This window comes from Grus americana, chromosome 1, assembly GCF_028858705.1.
Source record: "Grus americana isolate bGruAme1 chromosome 1, bGruAme1.mat, whole genome shotgun sequence".
Taxonomy (NCBI): domain Eukaryota; kingdom Metazoa; phylum Chordata; class Aves; order Gruiformes; family Gruidae; genus Grus; species Grus americana.
This window is the reverse complement of record NC_072852.1, coordinates 51970859-51991295: the sequence shown is the minus strand read 5'-3', so window position 1 is coordinate 51991295 and position 20437 is coordinate 51970859. Positions and strand designations below refer to the sequence as shown.

General features: G+C 39.7%; 1 protein-coding gene across 1 annotated transcript; it reads right to left on the bottom strand.

The window, feature by feature from the left end:
• Positions 1 to 1457: 1457 nt before the first annotated feature.
• On the bottom strand, positions 1458 to 20345 carry METAP2 (methionyl aminopeptidase 2). Its single transcript, XM_054834120.1, has 11 exons — positions 20072 to 20345; positions 19121 to 19222; positions 15799 to 15864; positions 15370 to 15472; positions 9263 to 9424; positions 7330 to 7511; positions 7152 to 7246; positions 6969 to 7065; positions 6356 to 6459; positions 3558 to 3673; positions 1458 to 2245 (listed from the first exon to the last, which is right to left on the bottom strand). The coding sequence occupies exons 1-11, from the start codon at positions 20250 to 20252 to the stop codon at positions 1993 to 1995; spliced, it is 1461 nt and encodes a 486-aa protein (XP_054690095.1). The 5' UTR covers positions 20253 to 20345; the 3' UTR covers positions 1458 to 1992.
• Between the last annotated feature and the right edge of the window lie 92 nt (positions 20346 to 20437).

Below are 20437 nucleotides of genomic sequence, written 5' to 3'. Positions count from 1 at the left end.
ATAGTCCAAAGTAGCTCTGCTAGTCTGGATCTTCCCGTTATCTTCAGGTAAAACAAAAGACAAAAGGGAGGAAAACAAAGCATTGATCTGTAACACTTAAGTGTTCCTGAAGTAACCATCCGTGAAGATAAAGCCTGAAGCTGTAGGAACAAACATCAAATGTCACTGAGCTAACAGACTCTCTTTCTACACAGAAAAGCCTGAACTAGTGGGTAAGAGGCTGCGAACTAAAGCAGATTTGTCTTACTTGTTTCTAGCAGAATTTGTAGTAACCGGGCTTGTTACCAAAATAGGGCAAGCGAGCTGGAAACCATTAATTCTGCCCTGTTCACCACAGATCCTTTCAAGTGCCAGTTTTTACTTTGCAATGCACAGGTGCGTACACTCGCTCTGTTTGTTTGGAAGTTGAGACCCACATGCCCACACTGCTGCATAAATTACTTAAAATTCATTGCTGGGATGCCAAGACTCCCAAACAGCAACAAGAGAAATACACATTTCAGTATCCTATTAAATCCATTTCTACAAGCAGTACTAATTTCAAATAATACTTACAAAACAGAAGAAAAAACCCCAAACACCACTATCCATTATTTCTAAACTGTAGGCAGTACATGGCACTGCTCCCCTCTAAACTGAGCTCACATACCTGAGCTTTAAAGGACAAATTGCAGCTTTTACCCAAAGATGGGGGGGGGGGAGGGGGGGATGGGGATATTTCTAAATTACTGTGAACTCGTCTATGAATCAACACATGCTGTCACTGTAAAGGAGCAGGTGAAGTGTCTCTGTTTCCCAAGCAGTTTAAGGCACTGTTATTGACCTATTAAAGAAGCTGCTGGCTTTGTTACTACACAAAATTTTAAGATGCAAGTCATGAGGTAAATATGCAGCACTGGAAGACATATGGCATCTAGGCTAAAGAGTCAGGGAATTTAATTCGCCTTTACAAATGAGATTCACCAATCAGATTCACTGCAGTGGGAAGACAGATAAAGACCTCTTTATGTCAAGGAAACATCGAATACTCCAGACTAGTTTACCTGTATGGAAGAACTTTCGACACTCAAAAATAAATTAATGTTTTCATTGTCCCTACAACTTGTCCCATCTAATGTGTACTTAAAGGAGGCTGGGAATGACACGAAGGAGAACTTTATACAAAAGGGCATGCTGACGGCAAAGAAAAGGTAGGGATATCTACTGACATTTGCAGTTGACTTCAGCTCGAAGTTGCATGTTGCTGGTAACAGTGAAAGTCTAAGCTGAAGACTAGCACTCTACAAACCAAATCACACCACGCATCTCTCCTGAAGTCACATTCTCTCCTGCAAAGGGCTGATGACTTCTTGTCCTCTGTCCTAGCACTGACAAGACTATTTAAATAAGCACTAAAAGGCAAAGTTTCATATTAAGGGTAAGACAGGTCCAGTTTCGAGACAAGAAATGGCAAATCAAGTTTGTAAAATATTTAATAGAGCGGTTTCCCAGCAGACTCCTGACCAGAATCATAACCAGACTTCTAAAAAGTATATATATTTTTAGATCTGAAAATTTGTCTTTATTTTTTACAAAATGGATTCCAGGAAGTTTAAAAGGCAATATCATAGAGGACTTGGGCGCAGAAATCAGGTGTAGTCATTCAAAGCATTCAAGTAGGAATATGGTAATATAAATATTTGAAAAGCATCTTTTATCATAAATGTTCAAAACAAAATGTATAACTCATTCCAAACTAAAAATTGAGCTTTATAGCACATAATTCCCTGAACAGAAAAAATAAGTGACTTTTGAAACATTTCTAAAGGCCTGAAAGCTTTTTCCTTGGTTAGTTACATTAGAAGACTTGCCTTTGATTAAATTCCTTCCTTTCCAAATATGGAAAGTATTACATCAGTCCACTGTTAAAACAGACAATATGTTGCAAATTAATTCTGGTATAGTATGTTCCAACAAAGCCTAGAGTATAAAGGTGCTGAGGTGGCTTTGAGTTTAGTAGTCATCTCCTCTGCTGACAACCTCCTTGCATGTTGGGCGCAACAGTATAGTATGCTCAAACTGCGCCGTGTATGAGCCTTTAATGTCGCATAAGGGAGGATAGGGATCCACTATACCCAAGTCGCACAGGTTCTTCAATGCCATTAGGTATTTGCTCTCTCCCAGGCGATCTAGCCATCTGCGGCAGAAGGCAAGAGTACCAAAGTTTTCATTGATAACATTTAGCAAGTGTTTTGCTCTTGGAAGCCTGCAGAAAAAAAAAAGACCATGTTTGAGAAGAAAGAGGTATCACCCACGAGCATTCACTACAGAAGTAAAACACACTAATTAAGAAAAAGGTTAGCTTTCAAAGTATTTTAAGACACCTTGCGATGTCTTTCCACATCAATCGGGTGTTCTGTTCACAAAAGAAAGTGCATTTTTCTCCTGCCAAAAGATACCCTTCAAGACAAATCCAAACATTGCCAAACACACAGGCCATCCATTTCAAATAAGGGGATGTTAGATTGTGAACGTATCTGCATGTAACTACGCAAGCAAAACTAAACACAGTGACAGGAATCACTCCCTTAAATTAAAAAAAAAAAAAAAAAAGTGACTCATTTTATAAAGAAAACCAGAATTCTTCCTGATCCCAAGCAGCTGACAATCTGAATTTAGGCATAAGCTTGTTGGCTTAAAACTGTGAAGTTTTACTTCTGAAGTCAAATACTTGGTAAGCTTTTTATTAATCCTTCTTACAATATATAAGCATAAAAATTAGAAACATAAAGATCTGCTAAGAAATAAACTTATTTCCAAATATAACCAGCTCCTTTCCAACCCTTAGGGTAATCCTCCCTGCACACCCTCAGCACCTTTTTCATATAACTAGCTTGTTCTACAAAGACAGAATAGAACTATCTGGAAAAGCATGTCTGCCTGCTATGTTTCTAACCATAACAGTCTGCCTGCTACGTTTCTAACCATAACAGCCTTGACTTCAGAAAATATATTGCACTCCTAAAAATGCCACAATACAATCCCAGTGAAAACTGGAAATTAATAAGCTATTTCATTTTATAGCAATATGTTGAAACAAGAACTTAAACCCCACAAAACATCTATACAAAGAAACAGATAACATGAATAACTCGATATATTCTGGGAACATGAATAGCTCGATATATTCTGGGAACGGGACCAAGGCAAAGACTGTGGCACACAACCATAATACAGATGTAGATTAAAAAAAAATGTATTTAATATATAGACTAATATACAAATGATCTATACATTATTAATAATAAAAATTACTAAAAGTAATTAAAAAGCAATCTAGATTTCTGAAGACATAATAATGTATTTTCTCCATTTCCAGATTATTTGGAATAATTCCATATTGTTCCAGATTTACAATCAGAGCATATTTCATAACAAGAACATTGCTAACACCACCCTTTGAGTCCTCTGACAGTCATATTAATTAGTGAAGAACTTGCACTATATCAAATTTGAACCCTGTGGGTTGTAGCTCTAGCACAATACACCAACAAAAAACACCAACAAAAAAATCCAACCTTATTGGCACGTGCCCAACATCAAAGTTCTTCATATAATGAGAACACTCCATATCATCATGGACAACACCTTTTCCTGTGCTACCAAAGGTTTCTATAGCGTACACTTCACCCTCCTAAGGAAAGAAAAAAAAAAAGGGAACACGTTGCAACACGAAAATGAGTGACATCGGGCTGTTCTGATATAACAATCTCAGCATAACAACTTCTGAATGCAATAATTAAGTATGAATAGATTCAATCACCAAATCAATGTAAAGAAAAATTCAATACAGAGATTTCACACAGTAAAGTTACAGACATCTCCAAATCATCAGCTATTTCTGTTTACCATTTTATTTGTTTCAAGCCATAAAGTAAATCTCCTTTGCTATTCGGATAGAAGTCCTAGGAAATATATAGTTTAGACATAGCAAATAGATGTTGATTACAGAGACTTACTGCACTGAAGAACTTTCTGCCCAATTTCTGCAAGAATTTTCTGGTAACAGCTGCTAGTATAAACCCTTAACCTGCTCATTTCCACTCCACAAGATGAATTTCTTCAAGAAATGAAGGTGATATATATCTGCAAGGGCATTATCAAAATTCTAGCCAAGAACATACTGAAATGCCATTACATAAACTTATTTCTGCCAAGTACATTCACATATCCTTAATGGTAGGACTGTGAAAGGGACTTAACAAGATAGGGCATCACACATTAAGGGATAGCAGGAGCTGCGTTTTTCAGTTTAAGTTACTTTGAAAGTCACAACCCAAAAATAAGAAGCCGTATGAAAAGCAGTAACACGGGCTTCAAATTCATGACCAACTCTTAAAGATGCCCCGAATATTCAACTAATTTCATTTAAAAAAAACCCAAAATACAAAACCACAAAAAACCCACACACAATGCCACAAAAAATTCACTTTACACCCACTTTTTCAGAATAAGGATCGTCAAAGGCTATATTTCTCTCCATCACAAAAAACTCATTTAATTACAGTTTGATACTGTACTGTGCTAATTATCGTAAGAGCTTGCTCCACATTCTTCATTGACAAAACTCACTGTCTCTAACGATGTAGGATTGTGTCTTAAGTAACCTACAGAAGCTGAAGAAATTAAAACAAGTCTTCTCCCCAGTGTCTGGATATTCAGTTAAAACAATCTCAAAGCTCTGAAATCCGAGTAAGATTTGCTTAAAGCACACTTAAGTCTTATACTAGTAATATACTGATGATGGATGATATACAAGACCTAACCATTCGCTAAGCTAAAACAATAAAGGCACTCAAGCTTTTTCCACCTTCCTTTTCCAATAGTCTTCAATCCCTTTGCATACTCCTATAGATAAGATGCTAGTTCAAACTTTGTCTTTTTGCTCACATCATTAAGGTGATCAACAATTATGATACAAGTTTTGGGTGATGAGAGTGAGCCCACCTCAAAAAACAATCCTGTCCAAACCACGCCTGTCCCTATTCAGCTCTTACAAGTCTTACTTACTCTGATAGGCTTACTACTGATCATTGCTGATCACTGATCAGGCTTAGAATGAAATTAAAAGCTCCTTATCTCATTATCATTCTTTTAAATAAGCCTTCTTATCTTGTTAGCACACAAGCTTACACCAAAATGATGGCTAAATCTCAGGTTACAGATTTTAATACTGCCTTTCTGATCGGTATAGTTTACCACACCATGTACAGCAATTTCTCTTCCCCTGCTCCAAAACGCTATTCAAACAACATCTTTCATCTAGCGCCTCACACTAACTAGAAATACGTTTAATTATTTTGTATCTGCAAAGAAAAACTGCACTGGAAGCTTTTCAAGAAAGATATCATATCTAACTGTATTTGCAAAAAGTCATCCAAAGCTACACCACTACAGAAATATTTCTCAAGAATTACCTGAGTAAGATACGATTGTTATTTTTTCTTTTTAATTACAGAGTAAACAAACAAGGAAAGTGTGAATGACTGGCAGGTCTAAACACCTTTCAGGAAAATACTGGTCCCTCAAGAGGGACTCTGGTTTGTTTACAAGGGCATGTAGTGATAGGACAAGGGGTAACGGCTTTAAGCTGAAAAAGGGTCGATTTAGATTAGATGTTAGAAAGAAATTCTTTACTGTGAGGGTGGTGAGGCACTGGCACAGGTTGCCCAGAGAAGTTGTGGATGCCCCCTCCCTGGAAGTGTTCAAGGCCAGGTTGGATGGGGCTTTGGGCAACCTGGTCTAGTGGAGGGTGTCCCTGCCCGTGGCAGGGGGGTTGGAACTAGATGACCTATAAAGGTCCCTTCCAACCGAAACCATTCGGTGATTCTATGATTTTAAGTTCACCTCAAAATCTGAATTCCTGTTCTTTTCCCTGCTCCTAAGTGCAGTATTCTAATACTGCATTTCAGTAACGTATACACATTGAGAAATAAATATGCAAGCATTCTGTAAGCGTTACTAAGGCCATTCAGACTTCAAGGTGGGTTTTGTTTTTGTTTGGCAAGTTTGGTTTTTGTTTGGTTGTTTTGGGGGTTTTAATTTTTTAAGTTTTTTTTAAATAGCAGGGTTCCAAGGCTTCAATTTCAGAAAGCGTTAGATACCAGAACACTCCAGGGCTAAATGGAGAAGCCACTGAGATAAAACAACAGTGATCACTCCTTTACAGGAACACTACTAAGTACAGCAAAGTTTTTCTGCTGCTGCTATTACCCGCCAGAATCACAAATACTATGCACTAGGACTGCACAGGAAATAGTATTCTTGCAGTGACAGCTGGGAAAACTTAACAGAAAGATTTAAGAACTCCATTTACCTCCATTCTTGTGGCTTCTCCTCCTTTCACAATGGGCACCGTTTTTCCAGCGTGTATCCTATATGGCCCAATCGAGTGTCCATTCAAATTACGAATTGGTTTCACTTTTGAAGAAAACATTAATATTACAGGCAATTTCCTAACAAATATTACACCCTTTAAGGCAATTTGGTTTGTTAGCCCATATTGAAAGTACAATAGTGACTCATCATATTGCAGAGGAGCCAAACATAAAACTATCCACACATCTTGCACAAATTCCAGCCAAGACACAAGTTAGTTTTGTATGCTATATCAGAACTTCATTATTAAAGACTAGCGACTCCAACAGTAACAAAACTTTTATTAATAAAGTCAAACAGCAGGTATCAAATCATTTGTACATTTTGCAACAGCTGTTTAGCCTACATCTTATCTGTTAAAGACACTTGCAAGAAAAAGGCAAGAACATTCCTCCGGAGGAATGGCAAGTCAACCAGAAGCATTTATTTATGCATCACTCATACAATACTTCTAGTACAGAGGTCTTTTCAATATGATACAAATAAATCAATATTTGTACAAAGATATATACTCTAAGAACAACTATCCTTATATAAAGAAAAGAACTTGCCTTGGTATGTTTTGCCATCAATTTCAACCTCGTAAGACTCCATAACTTCTTGTATGGCCTCCCCCACATCACAGAGACGTACATCTATTCCAGCACACTGAAAATAAAGCACAAATATAAATGGAAAATAATTGCAAGGTTTACTGTAAAAGACTTGGTAAATGGCTTACATAATGATCATACCTTTATTCCAGTATTTGTGGCATCCTTTACAGCTTGTAATAGTCTGTCATATTTTGGATTGAATGTGACTGTAAAAGCACAGTCAATAATATGACCTGAAATCAGCAGAAGTTAATTAGTGTCACAGCCTTTGCACTGAAAATGTTCTCAAACTTTTAATTCATAAATGAAAACTAACCACTAATATGTGTCCCAAAATCTATTTTGCAAATATCATCATACTGCAGGACTGTTGGATCTCCAGCATTGGGAGTGTAGTGGGCAGCACAATTATTCAGAGAGCACCCGGTAGGAAATGCGAGACCTGCAATTAAACCATTCTCCTTTATCAGCTTACGTGAGCAGTCTTCTAGTTTTTCACTAAAAGGCAGAGGGGAGGGAGAAGAAGAAAAGAGAACATAACAGTTGTCATTAATATTTCTTATGATGACTTCAAATAAATCAATGCAAGAAGAAAAACCTCAGAAAAATATTCAAGCAAATGTTTTAATTTGAAATCTTAAACTACTTGTATGCTAACTAGGAGACCCTAGACCGGAAAACGTAAGTGTAACATAATGATATTCAGTTGGTGGTGTTTCTTCTGCCCTTTCTTGGGCAAAATTGAGCACTTGGTAGTGTTTTTACTCTAAATTTAAAATACCCATCCTTTAAAAGCTACATTTAACCCATTCTTCCTGAGCAGCAGAGGTTATACAACTGAAGTTTAGGCAAATTAAATGCATTCTTTACAATTACTGGGATTTAAAAGGAAGGAAGAGAGAGAGAGATAAAAAGAGAGAGAGAAAAAGAAAAAAGCAATAGTATAGTCCTCTCATTTATTAAAAAAATTCTAATTAAAGAAGGATAATGATTTTTTTTTTTTAAATTTAAGTGATAACTGTGATAAAAGAAAGCCTTATGAGGCTAGCATTTGTTCTTGGTTTTCGTCTACTCTCAAGCTGTTAGCTACTGGAAAGCTACAGATCCCCGTCCACCAGTGCATACTCCTGTAGTGGCAGTAAACGATGTAAACTGCAACTCACGTCAGTGCACCATACTCTGATTTTATTTAAGAAAGCTATTCACTCAGAGCAGTCTGGAAAGAGAGCTTATTTTAATAGGTAAATCCCCACTGCCTGAGGCACTTCAGGAAGAAAAGTCATGTTTTGAGAAAATTATTGCTTATAACAGTCAAACCGTATAATTCAATATGACAGATTTGTTTCAGCCAGACTAGTGATGATTAAGGTATCTGTCTGTCTTCCACTTTTCCTGACGGTGTAATATTTTGTTCTGTTATCCTCACACAGTTACCTTGGGTATCAGCTCTGATTAGCTTTCTTACTATCCTACTCTTGCCAGCACAGTCCTCAGTCATACCAGGTTGAAAGCACCTGATTTTGGAAGCTAAACTGTCCTGGATCAGTGCAGCACTTGGACAGTAGACATTCACTCTAGATAAACTGAAGGACAGAAAAAGGAATAGTTGGAAGAGTCAAGAGAATCAGTTCAGGCTAATTATTTCTTTAAACTGTACCTTAATCAAACTTGTGTTTACCTTAAAAAAATAAGGTAGCAAATGGATTATCAACTGAGAACAACACAAAGAAACATTGTGTTTCTCCAGAAACATCAGTCAGTGAAGACTAAATATAGACAAAATCTTCCTGCCCTGGACTGAGTACACGGCCATGCCATTTTTATGCCTCTTCGCCCACTTCCAGCCTCAGACTGCGCCTGCATTGCTCGTCCACACAGCATTTCACTGACAATTCTGGCAAAAGCCAGGATGTTTACTACCACTATTGCTGCTTCCCTCAGCACTGCAAGAGTAGCCAGGGCACAGAACGTTAAAATCCAGCATGTACTCAAAATAAGTGAGCATAACTGAAAGCTTAGTTTGAAATTCAGTATGATCACAGACCCTGTAAAGCTGCATAAGCTAAGCATATGTTACAAGAGGAAACTTCAAGGAAATAATTGAGGATACCAGTTGCGTACATCAAACAGAAATCCCCTCAACACTTGTAACACAGTCAATTAAGCACACAAAATTGAGACTAAATCCCTCTTCTGCAGAAAGAAGAAAAGTCTACAGCAGAGGTCTTTGAGAAGATCTGTGTCCTCACCAGATTTCTATCATTGTCATTCCAGGTTTTATCCAGCTCATAACGTATTTCCTCACTTGTCTGTGTGCTTCTGCAGCCTCCCGAAAATCATTCCAGATTTCCTCACTGGCTTGGTCTAGTGCTTTCTTTTCTTCACTAGTTGTTCTCCAAGCAGCAGTTCGCCTTCAAAATAAAGCATGTCACGAAAAGTTACTATAATCACAGTAGTCATTACAACTTCTGTCTAAAGCCTGCAAAGTGTTTATTAACCAGACAGGCCTACCTACCCCTGTGCAATGGAAAAGATCCTGATTTATAACATTTTCAGAATAAAGGAAGCCTATAAAAATCTATCTGCACTACAGACTGGCACCTGTCAAAGGCAGTAACATTGCAGGAAAAAAAAAATCAAAACAAAACTGAAATTTAACTCAGACCATGAACCATTTTATTCCCTTTACATTTTCAAAAGCTTTACCTCCCAACCCTCCCAAAAGCCCAGAGAAGCAGTGTGCTTGAAGGATGCTTTTCAAAAAGACAGAACAGGGATATAAAATTCAGATCAAGACCTGCAATTCTACCTTGTGTTTAGCAGAGCAAATCAATGCAATGGGCTCTGCTCATGCAAAAAGTTTATTTTTTGCACAATCTTACTTATTCAGACAGTGCTATACCGGTATGGAGAAGAATCTCAGCACTGTAGTGTAGCCGCTTGGCCCAGAAACTGTTACTGACACAGAGACAATAAGGTCCTTCAAAATTTAAGAACTTGCAGTTCCAGTAATACTTTCGCCCATCCTCCGAATACTTAGGTAATAACACCTAACACAGTGCATAGCAACTATGACACATGCCAGGAAGCTACTTTCTAAAATTTGCTGGATAGTGAATTAACATTTGTTCCAGGAGAATACCACTCATTTTGGCTCTTTGGTAGGTTCATAGAACAATTACAAGAATAATTTTCAATACAAGACTAAATATAAGATTAGTTTTGAATGTTTTTTTATTATGCAAGTGTGATGGGTTGACCCTGGCTGAAGGCCAGGTGCCCACCAGAGCCGCTCTCTCACTCCCCTCATTCACCAAACAGGGGAGAAAAGGTGTAACGAAACGCTTGTGGGTCAAGATAAGGACAGGGAGAGATCACTCACTAATTATCATCACGAGCAAAACAGACCAAACTTAGAGAGGGAATTCATCTGATTTATTACTAGGCAAAACAGAGTAGAGGAATGAGAAAACAAAATCAACTCTTAAAACACCTCCCCCCACCCCTCCCATCTTCCTGGGCTCAACTTCACTCCCGGCTTCAACCTCCACCCCCCTCAGCGGCACAGGGGGACGGGGAATGGGGGTTACGGTCAGTTCATCACACGGTGTTTCTGCCGCTTCTTCATCCTCAGGGGGAGGACTCCTCTCACTGTTCCCCTGCTCCAGCATGGAGTCCCTCTCACGGGGTGCAGACCTTCAGGAGCAAACTGCTCCAGCGTGGGGTCCCCCACGGGGTCACAAGTCCTGCCAGCAAACCTGCCCTGGCATGGGCTCCCCTCTTCATGGGTCCACCGGTCTGGCCAGGAACTTGCTCCAGTGAGGGCTTCCCACGGGCCACAGCCTCCTTCAGGTGCCTCCACCTGCTCCAGCGTGGGGTCCTCCACGGGCTGCAGGTGGAATCTCTACACCCCCTCATCCTTCCTCCATGGGCTGCAGGGGGACAGCCTGCCTCACCATGGTCTTCACCATGGGCTGCAGGGGGATCTCTGCTCCGGCACCTGGAACACCTCCTCCCCCTCCATCTGCACTGACCTTGGTGTCTGCGGAGTTTCTTACATCTTCCCACTCCTCTCTCCGGCTGCAAAAGCCCTCTCTAACTGTTTTTTTTTCCCTTCTTAAATATGTTATCACAGAGGCACTGACTGGCTTGGCCTTGGCCAGCAGCGGGCCCGTCTTGGAGGCGGCTGGCATTGGCTCTATCAGACACAGGGGGAGCTTCTAGCAGCTTCTCACAGAAGCCACCCCTGTAGCCCCGCCGCTACCAAAACCTTGCCACGCAAACCCAACACAGCAAGAAACCATGCAACTAAGGTTACAAGAAAACAAGCAAAACAAAAAACCCAAAAAAACTAATTTAAGCACTCCAGCAACTGTCAGAACTTAATTAAAAGACTACTCTTCTGACTACAAAGTAGAGATAGCCTTCAAAGGTGAAACTGTAACCCTATAATGACACAAAACCCCTTGGTGATAACTCAAAGAACTCTGTACATGCTATGCAGCACACCCTGGTAGGTGCATCATAAAAGAAAAGGGATGAGGGACAAGATGGACCAACAACACTGTACTACACCAAAGTTTCCAAATTTAGAAATTAACTCTTACCTTTATGTAAACGAGCTGATTCTAAACAAACAACTTCATATGCAGAGTTCAAGGACTGCTTTTTGAAATCCAAAAGCGTAGCTACTTATGTGTTTCATAGACATGTAACTTGGCTCCACTCTAAGAGTTTCCTTCACAGCCAAAAAACAGGTATGAGTGAGCCGGGAGACTATGCCCTGCAATTTTACTGCATTTTAAACTGAGTATTTATACAGTGTTAAGAGGCCTACAGTCCTAAAGCAGAGCTGAAAAGATAAAGAAGGATAACAGGTGATGCCATAAAATTTTTCTCAGGATGACCAGAGGATCCAAATATTTTGAGACTCTTTTGTTTGCTTCCCTTGAATTTCCTGCTCCTTTTCAGATAAAGTAACAACAGTGCAAAAAAATCCCATGCTTACTATTCTGAGTAGTCTTCTTGCTCCAATAGCAAGCATCACACATACTACTCTTAGAATTTGCCTTAGCACTAGTAAATTCCTCCAAAAAAACCCCCACAAAAGCAACAGGCTGCAACACCCCAGTCTCCTTAATGAACTTGGAAACTGGACTACTGCCAGCACAGTAGTCATGGCACAAGAAGATGGAAAATGTGTACTGTAGAGAGACAGCGGGGAGAGGGACTCGGGGATCCTTTCAGACTGCTCTGGATTCCAGCAGGGAACACCCTCTGGTAGCAAAAGCTGCTACTGACAGAGCCTGGGCAGCTGCTCTACCATCAGTCACAGACTTAAGTGCAAACTCCAGCAAACTGGCAGGAAGCCATCCTTACTCTATCCTACTGTATTTCAGCATACAGTCACTCCATGCAAGACAACTGGGGGACAAAATAGCCTCTACGTTTAAAAATACTGTATCGGACTCAAAGCATTTTGCTGCCAAAGCTGCACCACTGCCACCTGAGAGCTCAGGAAAGGAGGAGACAAGGAAACCTGCTTGGGCCTAAGCATTTCAGGACATGTGAAAAATCAATTGATCAGATAGATAGCTAAAGGTCTCACACCAAGTATCAAGTCCTCTGGCAGGTACATGAGCAAGCAAGCTTTTCCAAGGACAGTTTCCTAATGTGCTGTCTACCGCATAAATCAGCTTAAGAAGTTCACCTCTTGCTCCAAGCCATTTGTTCCCATCTTTTCACTCCAGTTCACAGCCCCAGTTTTCGCTAGTACAAGTCTTTATAGGATTGTGCTGGAAACTATATTTTAGTGATAAAAGATAATAATTCCAGAAAATAACTCCCCTGGATTATTTTAACCCAGATAACAGCACAGGGGCAGAAACATGCAGGCAGGGACAAGAATTCCTTAATCCCACTTTAACAAAATCAGTATATCATGAAAAATTGGTTATAGCTTTTCCACTGTCCCTGTTGTCACATCATTTCAAATTCAGGTGTCTTCAACAAAAGATGCAAGCCTTCAAACAGAACTGAATACTCAAGATATAAAAATATCAAAGCTGTTAGCCTGTTGTCTACAGAAGAATTGATTCTCTGCTATTTTTTCCCCTGAAAATTGAATGATATCCACTTCTAGTTCAACTTCCCACACAAAATACACAATTCTAGGTTGATGAGAAGTAACTTTAGAAAGCATGTGACATCAAGAGTTAAGAATAGAAGTGCAACTCTTTAAAATAAATCAAAGACAAAACCCTATTGACCTCAGCATGAATAAGAGAAGCAGCACAAAAATGCTTCACCAATATACAAAATGTGTCCTTGTTTAGCCCCGATCAGCAACTAAGTACCATGTGGCCACCCACTCGCTCCTGCCCCAGTGGGATGGGGAGGAGAATTGGAAGAAAAAGGTAAAACTCGTGGGTTGGGATAAGGACAGTTTAATAGAACAGCAAAAGAGGAGTAAAACAACACCACCACCACTAATAAAGGAATATACAAAGTAGGTGATACACTGCAATTTGCTCACCACCTGGAACTCAATGCTCAGCCCATCCCTGAGCAGCTATCCCTCCTTGCCAGCCAGTGCTCCCCCCCTTATATACTGAGCGTGACATCATATGGTATCAAATATCCCCTTGGCTAGTTTGGGCCAGCTATCCCGGGTGTGTCCCCTCATAACTTCTTGTGAAAATTAACTCTGTCCCAGCTGAAAACCAGGACAAAATGAAACTATTATTCAGAAGAAGAAATATCCTGGCATTCATATCAGCTACTAATTTATGTTAGGAAATGCTAAAGTACTCATAAGATTTAAATGAGGAACAAAACTAAGCATATATTTGCTTAAGCAAATTATATGAAGAAACTATTTCAGGTTCCTTAGAAGAGTATATTATTCTTCCATAGCAAAACACTCTTGGCACAGAAAAGATGACCCACTTAAATCCTGTTAGAAAAGGTGGTTTGGTGGTTTCGTTTGTTTGTTTGGGTTTGTTTTGGTTTTGGTGTTGGTTGGTTTTTTTTTTCCTTTTCAAATGAATAGCAGCAAACCCAGAGTAAAACATTTAATCTTCGATAGCTGGATACGTAACAGAGGTGTAAAAATAGTGTGTCATTTTTTAATAAACTATGAACATGCTTAAGATGTTTATAATCGAATTTCCTGGATTGCTTAAATCACATCCTACTGAATGTGGCATATGCATATACAGACAAACACTTAACTCTTAAGCATGAACGAATCACTCCTGGATCAGCCTGTGAGGAATACCCTGTGAAAGCCCTTCATTAGCATGCTAATGTTGTGTATACAAACAAGGCAGTAATTTATAAATAAATATGAGCACACCTTGTGATCAAATGGAAGTCATTAAAAAGAAGAAAAGACTTCCTCAAAACTGAGTTTTAATCTCATTAAAATGAAACCATATTATCTGTGAATATCTGAACACAGTTTAGAGGATGTTCTAGACTCTTAACTATGTTGCTTACACTGTATGAGAAACAGGCATTGACTTTAAACAACCAATAAACATTTCAAAGTAATTTGATTCTGAAAAAAAGAGTAATTGAAAACTAAACAACGCCTTCAGAAATATTTATATTTATCTACTCCTCCTCCTTTTTGGCTTAGCAGAGTTTCAGAGTTTTGATTCAAAATTTCCTGGGAAGTTTTCAGTTATACTCAGTCAAGCCGGTATCCTAGTAACTAACAAAGCACAAGGAAACAGTAGTACCCTATGAAAATATAAGGATGCAGATCTCCATTCCAGTAAGCCACTAGAAGCTGTTGCTTGTTTAGTAAAATTGTACTTTATTCCCACGTCACTATGAATTATAAAAACCAGTGTAGGTGATAATAACTATATATTCATACATACAAAATTAAGCAAAGTGCAGAATATACCACTTAGGCTTTTAAATTAAACTATCTCATACTCTGACACTGACATATCTCTACCAAATAAACAAGCAAGAAGTTGACATCTAGATGCCCCCAAAAGTACCGCATAACAGTGCCTCATCTCTCTGAATTTTAAACTTTCACTCAGTACTAATTCAGACCATATTTTTCTTACAAGCTGCCTATTGAAATCCTGTTGGTCCCCTGGCTCTCAAGGTCCCCTGCCTCATGGCGAATCTGCTCATACAGGCTATACCTTAATTAAAAGGGTAGGGAAGGAGGAACCTTTCTGGCCTGAAGACTTCTATTCATCAAGTTCTTAGATGATCCATTTTAAAAACAAAAAAACGCACATTACAACTCACTTTGTCCATTTAGTTGTACATTAACAGTTTGCAATTCATCAGGTCCAGACCATTTATTTTTTAAGCTCAAAAAACTCACCCATCTTGTGTTGGTGGGTATTCACATTCTTCTCCCTTCGGGAATATGTTGCTGGGAAATAGATCACATATTGGAATAGAAGGTGGATCTGTCTGGACCTTAGCTGTTGAGTATAATTTAAGAAAGTTTTACATGAGGTACACTGGAAATACCAAGTATCTTATTTCAACCATAAAAGTTAAACGGCACAAGTTATCTAAGATTCCCTCATTAGAATTTGGACTTTACCAAGTCCATCATATCACGATGCTCTCATATTTGGCCAATGCTCAAGATGGCATTCAGGGATACCAGAAAGAAGAAAACTCAGCCAGACTTAGCCTACAAACCCAAACTGCACCCCAAAATTTGTTTCAATTGCCAAGCACTTACACATGCTTATACCAAATACTCATGCAGTCTATCTTTATTTTTGTGCTCGATACCTACGTCCTTTCTTTTTCTTCTTCTTCTTCTTCTTTTTCCCTGTTGCTCCATCTCCTTCACCCTCTCCATCTACAGGAAAGAAAGCGCTCAGGTGAACATAAAATAACCTTAAAGAACGAAAGAATTTTGAATGAGACACAAAACCATCTGCACTATCTGGAAACACTTCTTTCACAGCAGAATTTAATGGATTAAAAGACAGCTAGAAGCTGCCACTAAACCAGTAGCATTTTCAGTCCCTACATCAAACACAGACCCAAGAAAATACTTTCTAACGTTGATGACTTCAACATATCACCAAACAGAGAAAAAAAAACAGCTCAGGGAAAGAGTTTTCAGAAAGCCCTACTTCAAATTCCTCTATTCTCAATTCACCCAAAGAGACATCTGGGATTGAGGGAGGGGGTGAGAGAGAACTGTTAGGACACAACAGCTAATAAAAAAAGCTAGAAACTCCTGCTTCAAACCCATCTTCTCATGCTTCAGCTAAAGGAACTTAATGCATCTGGAAAGACTAAAAACCCAAACAAGTAAAGATGACAGCACTTAGGTCAGGATGAGTTTAATCTGGAGATAACAGGGAAAGTCACAAACAGCTCTGAGCAAAATCGCTGCGTGTGGGATGTACCAGTAGGAGGTTTTCAGAGAGCACAGCATGTAAGCACCAAGAATGGGCCACACCATGTTACAGTCACATTTGGGAATTAACAATAACCCCATGGACTTCATGTTTGGCTACATCCTAATGCTTAGTTACTTCACACACAATGAAGTATTTATCTAATGTGGTACCATCTAACTAAACCTTCTGGACCTAACCACAAGTTCATTTCAAAATGGGTTAAGTACCAGTAATCTACATTTAAACATTTACTTTGATCTAAAGCAAAAAGTAAAATTGAAAGAACTTGTAGAATCAAGTCAAAGCACTGCCACTTTTAATGCATTTATACAGAAACTAGTACTTGCTTATTTATCTAAAAACAAAACCAAACCAAAACACAGACCAGTTGTTTCAGTCACTACATGTCAAGCCTCTCACGGTCAGTGTCATCTGCATTTTTATGCCATAGTGACTGCTATAATCCTGTAGCTGGGGCAAATTTCAGTAATGTGTCACCCCCTCCCCAGCTCATTTTGGCATTAAGTATCTTAAATTAAATTTTTGTAAAAAATTACAAGTATAAATACTTTGTAACTACAATGTAGTCCAGCCTACCAGATTCTCCATCAATCCCTATTTCATAGGCAGATGAAAATTCTTAACAGCGCATATAAATTTCTTTAAAACGTGCTAACTTTGCCACGTTTCTCTTGACCTTGAGCTGTGCTCAAACCATTCATCAAGAAATGAATTAGATGCAACTTCAGTTCATTCACCAAGTTATTTTTGGATTTTTTAAAAAAACAAAACACGCCAGGCTTAAACTGCAAAAAAAGTACAGCATTTCTTAAACGTTGTCACTGTTTCTATCTACTTATTGTGGCTTTTTCATACATCACTGCACGTGAATCTGCCAATTGCAAGCCAAACTGACCAGGCCTACGCTTTCATGTCCTTGAAGACTGCTGCAGACTAACTGTGCTGCCAGAAACATAACTACCGCATCTGACCAATACCCTATTTGTCTTCAGGTTATTTAGCTGGTAACGAAAAAAAATTTCCACCAGAAAAGCAATTTCAGATCTTTGCAAAACTGAAGCCCAACCTTATGCCATTTTGGTATAGCTGTTCAACACCTTAGCCTGAAAGAACGCAAAAATGTTATCTATCAGCTTATTTTAACGCTGCAATGGAAATGTGAAGAGCCCTTCCTAATCTCTCCCAGATTTCAAAATGTGTAAATCTTATTTCTGAGGCCACTCAGTTATGGGTTTATCAAGGGGGAAAAAAGCGGGGGGGAGGGTAGGTATTTTATTGGTTTTAATCTGATGCAGCACCATGTCTTAACACCTCTGACACTACACAATTAAGACTGCAAGTGGTGAGAACCAGTACAGGAAAGAACACAGAGTCCTCTTCAAAAAACTTATACCAAATTTCATTTTTCTGAAAAAAATATTGTTTTCCTAAAAAACACACCCAAGTCTAATATGTGGAAAAAAGAAAGATTATTATGTCAGTGATAGCACCACTTCAGGGCTTTTTTTGTACTTTCTAATACTGTAATACTAATTGCTTATACTGTAAAATGCATAGAAGAACACAGCACTTGATCTGCAACTAACAATGTTATTTCTCTTGAGATGGAAAGAATTCTTTTCATTGTATAAAGTTTTCACTATCCTCGTCAATGCTTCTTTCTTTAGTTGCAATGATGGCAAAGCACATATTGTACTAATTATCTTTCAACTCCATAACCTGAAATATACCATAAAACAAATAATCAATCAGAATATACTTCTATGGAAAGTAATTGCACAAAACTGCATGCTATATACAGATTAATTATGTTTAAAGATTTATTTGTAATTTTATGTATCCCAGCACACTCATTTTATCTTTTTAAACTTCTATATCTAATCTATTTAATTGAATTATGAATTCCAGCAATAGCCAACAAAGACAACTTCCAAGCAGAACAATAAGATACATTTTAAGGTGCTGAGCCAACTTTCAATGCTACTTCACAAGAAGGAAACTAAATTACTAACTTTAGAAATGTATTTTCTTAAATGTCCATTTCTATTGAGAACCACTCATCAAAAGAAAGGAAATACAACATTTTTATCTGATATTCCTAGAGAAAAGATGCATCCAGCCTGGATTTCAATACCAGACACTTCTAAGGCACTTGCTTAGAACATCAGCTGTACAGCCCAAGCAACACAGAAGGTGTATGCCTTGCTTGTGTAATAATCTCTCCCCAGTTCACTTTTAATGAAAAATTAGGATTACAGACAAACAGATTTCAAGTCACTGGTAAAGACTCTAAGACCTTCTATTAATTAAAATGCTCCCTTAAAACTTTCTCTATATTTTTTGTTCTTAGCCAAGAATAAGAGACATAATTTGGAACATAAATTTATATAGACCGTGGTAATGCAAGTGAGAATTATTTATAGCTTACCTTATCTTAAGCTAAACATTTTCCTGCAGTAACAAGATCCTTGAAAACAAGAAGCTTTGACAAACCTGTTATCCCTGTTATTTATATATTTTTATATATATATATGCATGACAGCTAAATTGTTGCCAAAAAAGTAAAATATAGTCACATTTCACCTCTCCCAAGCAAAGCATCTCTAAAAGGTTTGTTAAAATGGGAGTCTAGCAAGAAGTTGAAACTGGAAATGTCAAGAGAAAAAGGTAAGTTACACTTGCCTTCATCATCATCATCTTTTTCTTTCTCCTCCAGTGCTTGCTTATCCAATTGTTTTGCTACATCATCAAGAACACCTTCCATTTCTTTATCTGTTTCTTGTCCTGTTTGTAAAATTAAAGTATGACTTACAGTAAAAAGACAGCTCCACATTAGTAAACAATAGCCCTCAAAACTTTATAAAAATATTATGCTGTACTCATCCTACAGATACCAGAGCACATGCTTTTTTTTTTTTTGTCAGCAAACCTGATGTGTAAGATTGTAAGGCACTACAGTGACAGGTACTGTTATTGAAACTTGTGTATAAAGGTAGCATTATCCAGACACTTCTGATTACTTTTTTTCTGCCAGGGTAACTAATTTTTCTTGCCAGAGTAGCAGCCTGCTCTTGTGAGATAACATGGGTGTGAAGTAAATAATTATAAACGCACAGCATGGTCATCACTAACTGCTACCCTGCTAAAACAAACCGAAACCGTAGTTACTTTACACTATTTGCCCAGACTTGCTCTGGCTCTCAGAGAACTTGGGAGGGGTACAGAGACTCCATCATGCGGGATGACTTTTACAGCAGCAGTCTTATGCCTTTACCCCCCTCAGGGCATAGGAGGGGATGAGGGAAGGGGTGGCCTCTCCAGCGCGCACCGGAGCAGGGAGGACTTCCCTCGCCCCAGCTTCCCCGGTGCTGAAGAGCAGCAGCATCCTCCCGGTACCCACTAGCCCCTTCCTCGCCGAGGGGAGCCCCCTCAGCCCGCAGAGCCGCCACGGGCCGGGACAGCGGCCTCGGCGGCGCCCATCACCCTACCCGCGCCCCGCACGGCAGATCCCTCTAACCGCCCACAGCCGCCAGTTGCCGCGTACGAGGCCCAGTCTGCCGGGTCGCGGTCCCCCCAGGCCGCCCCACCGGCCTGTCAGCGGAGAGTCCCGGCACAGTGCGGCCCGGCCCCTACCCGCGGGGCCCGCTTTGCCCTTCTTCTTCTTCTTGCGCTTCTTCTTGGCACCATCCTCCGCGCCGAGCCCCGCCGCGCCGCCCTCCGCGCCGTCCTTGTCCTCAGGCTCTGGCGCCAGCTCGCCGTTGAGGTGCTTCTCTGCCTCGGCGGCAGCGCTGCCCGCCTGCCCCACGCCCGCCATGTCGCCGCGGCCGCGCCGCCTCCCACACACGGTGTGAGCGAAAGAGACCGAGTGACGGGGCCGGCCCTCCGCTCTATGGTGAGCGCGGGGCACGCCGGGAAGGCTGGAGGACTCCGCCGGGAGGGGAGGAGGAAGAGCGCGAGGAGGCCTTTCTACCCTTTCGTCCCTCCCCGCTCGCCGCCCCT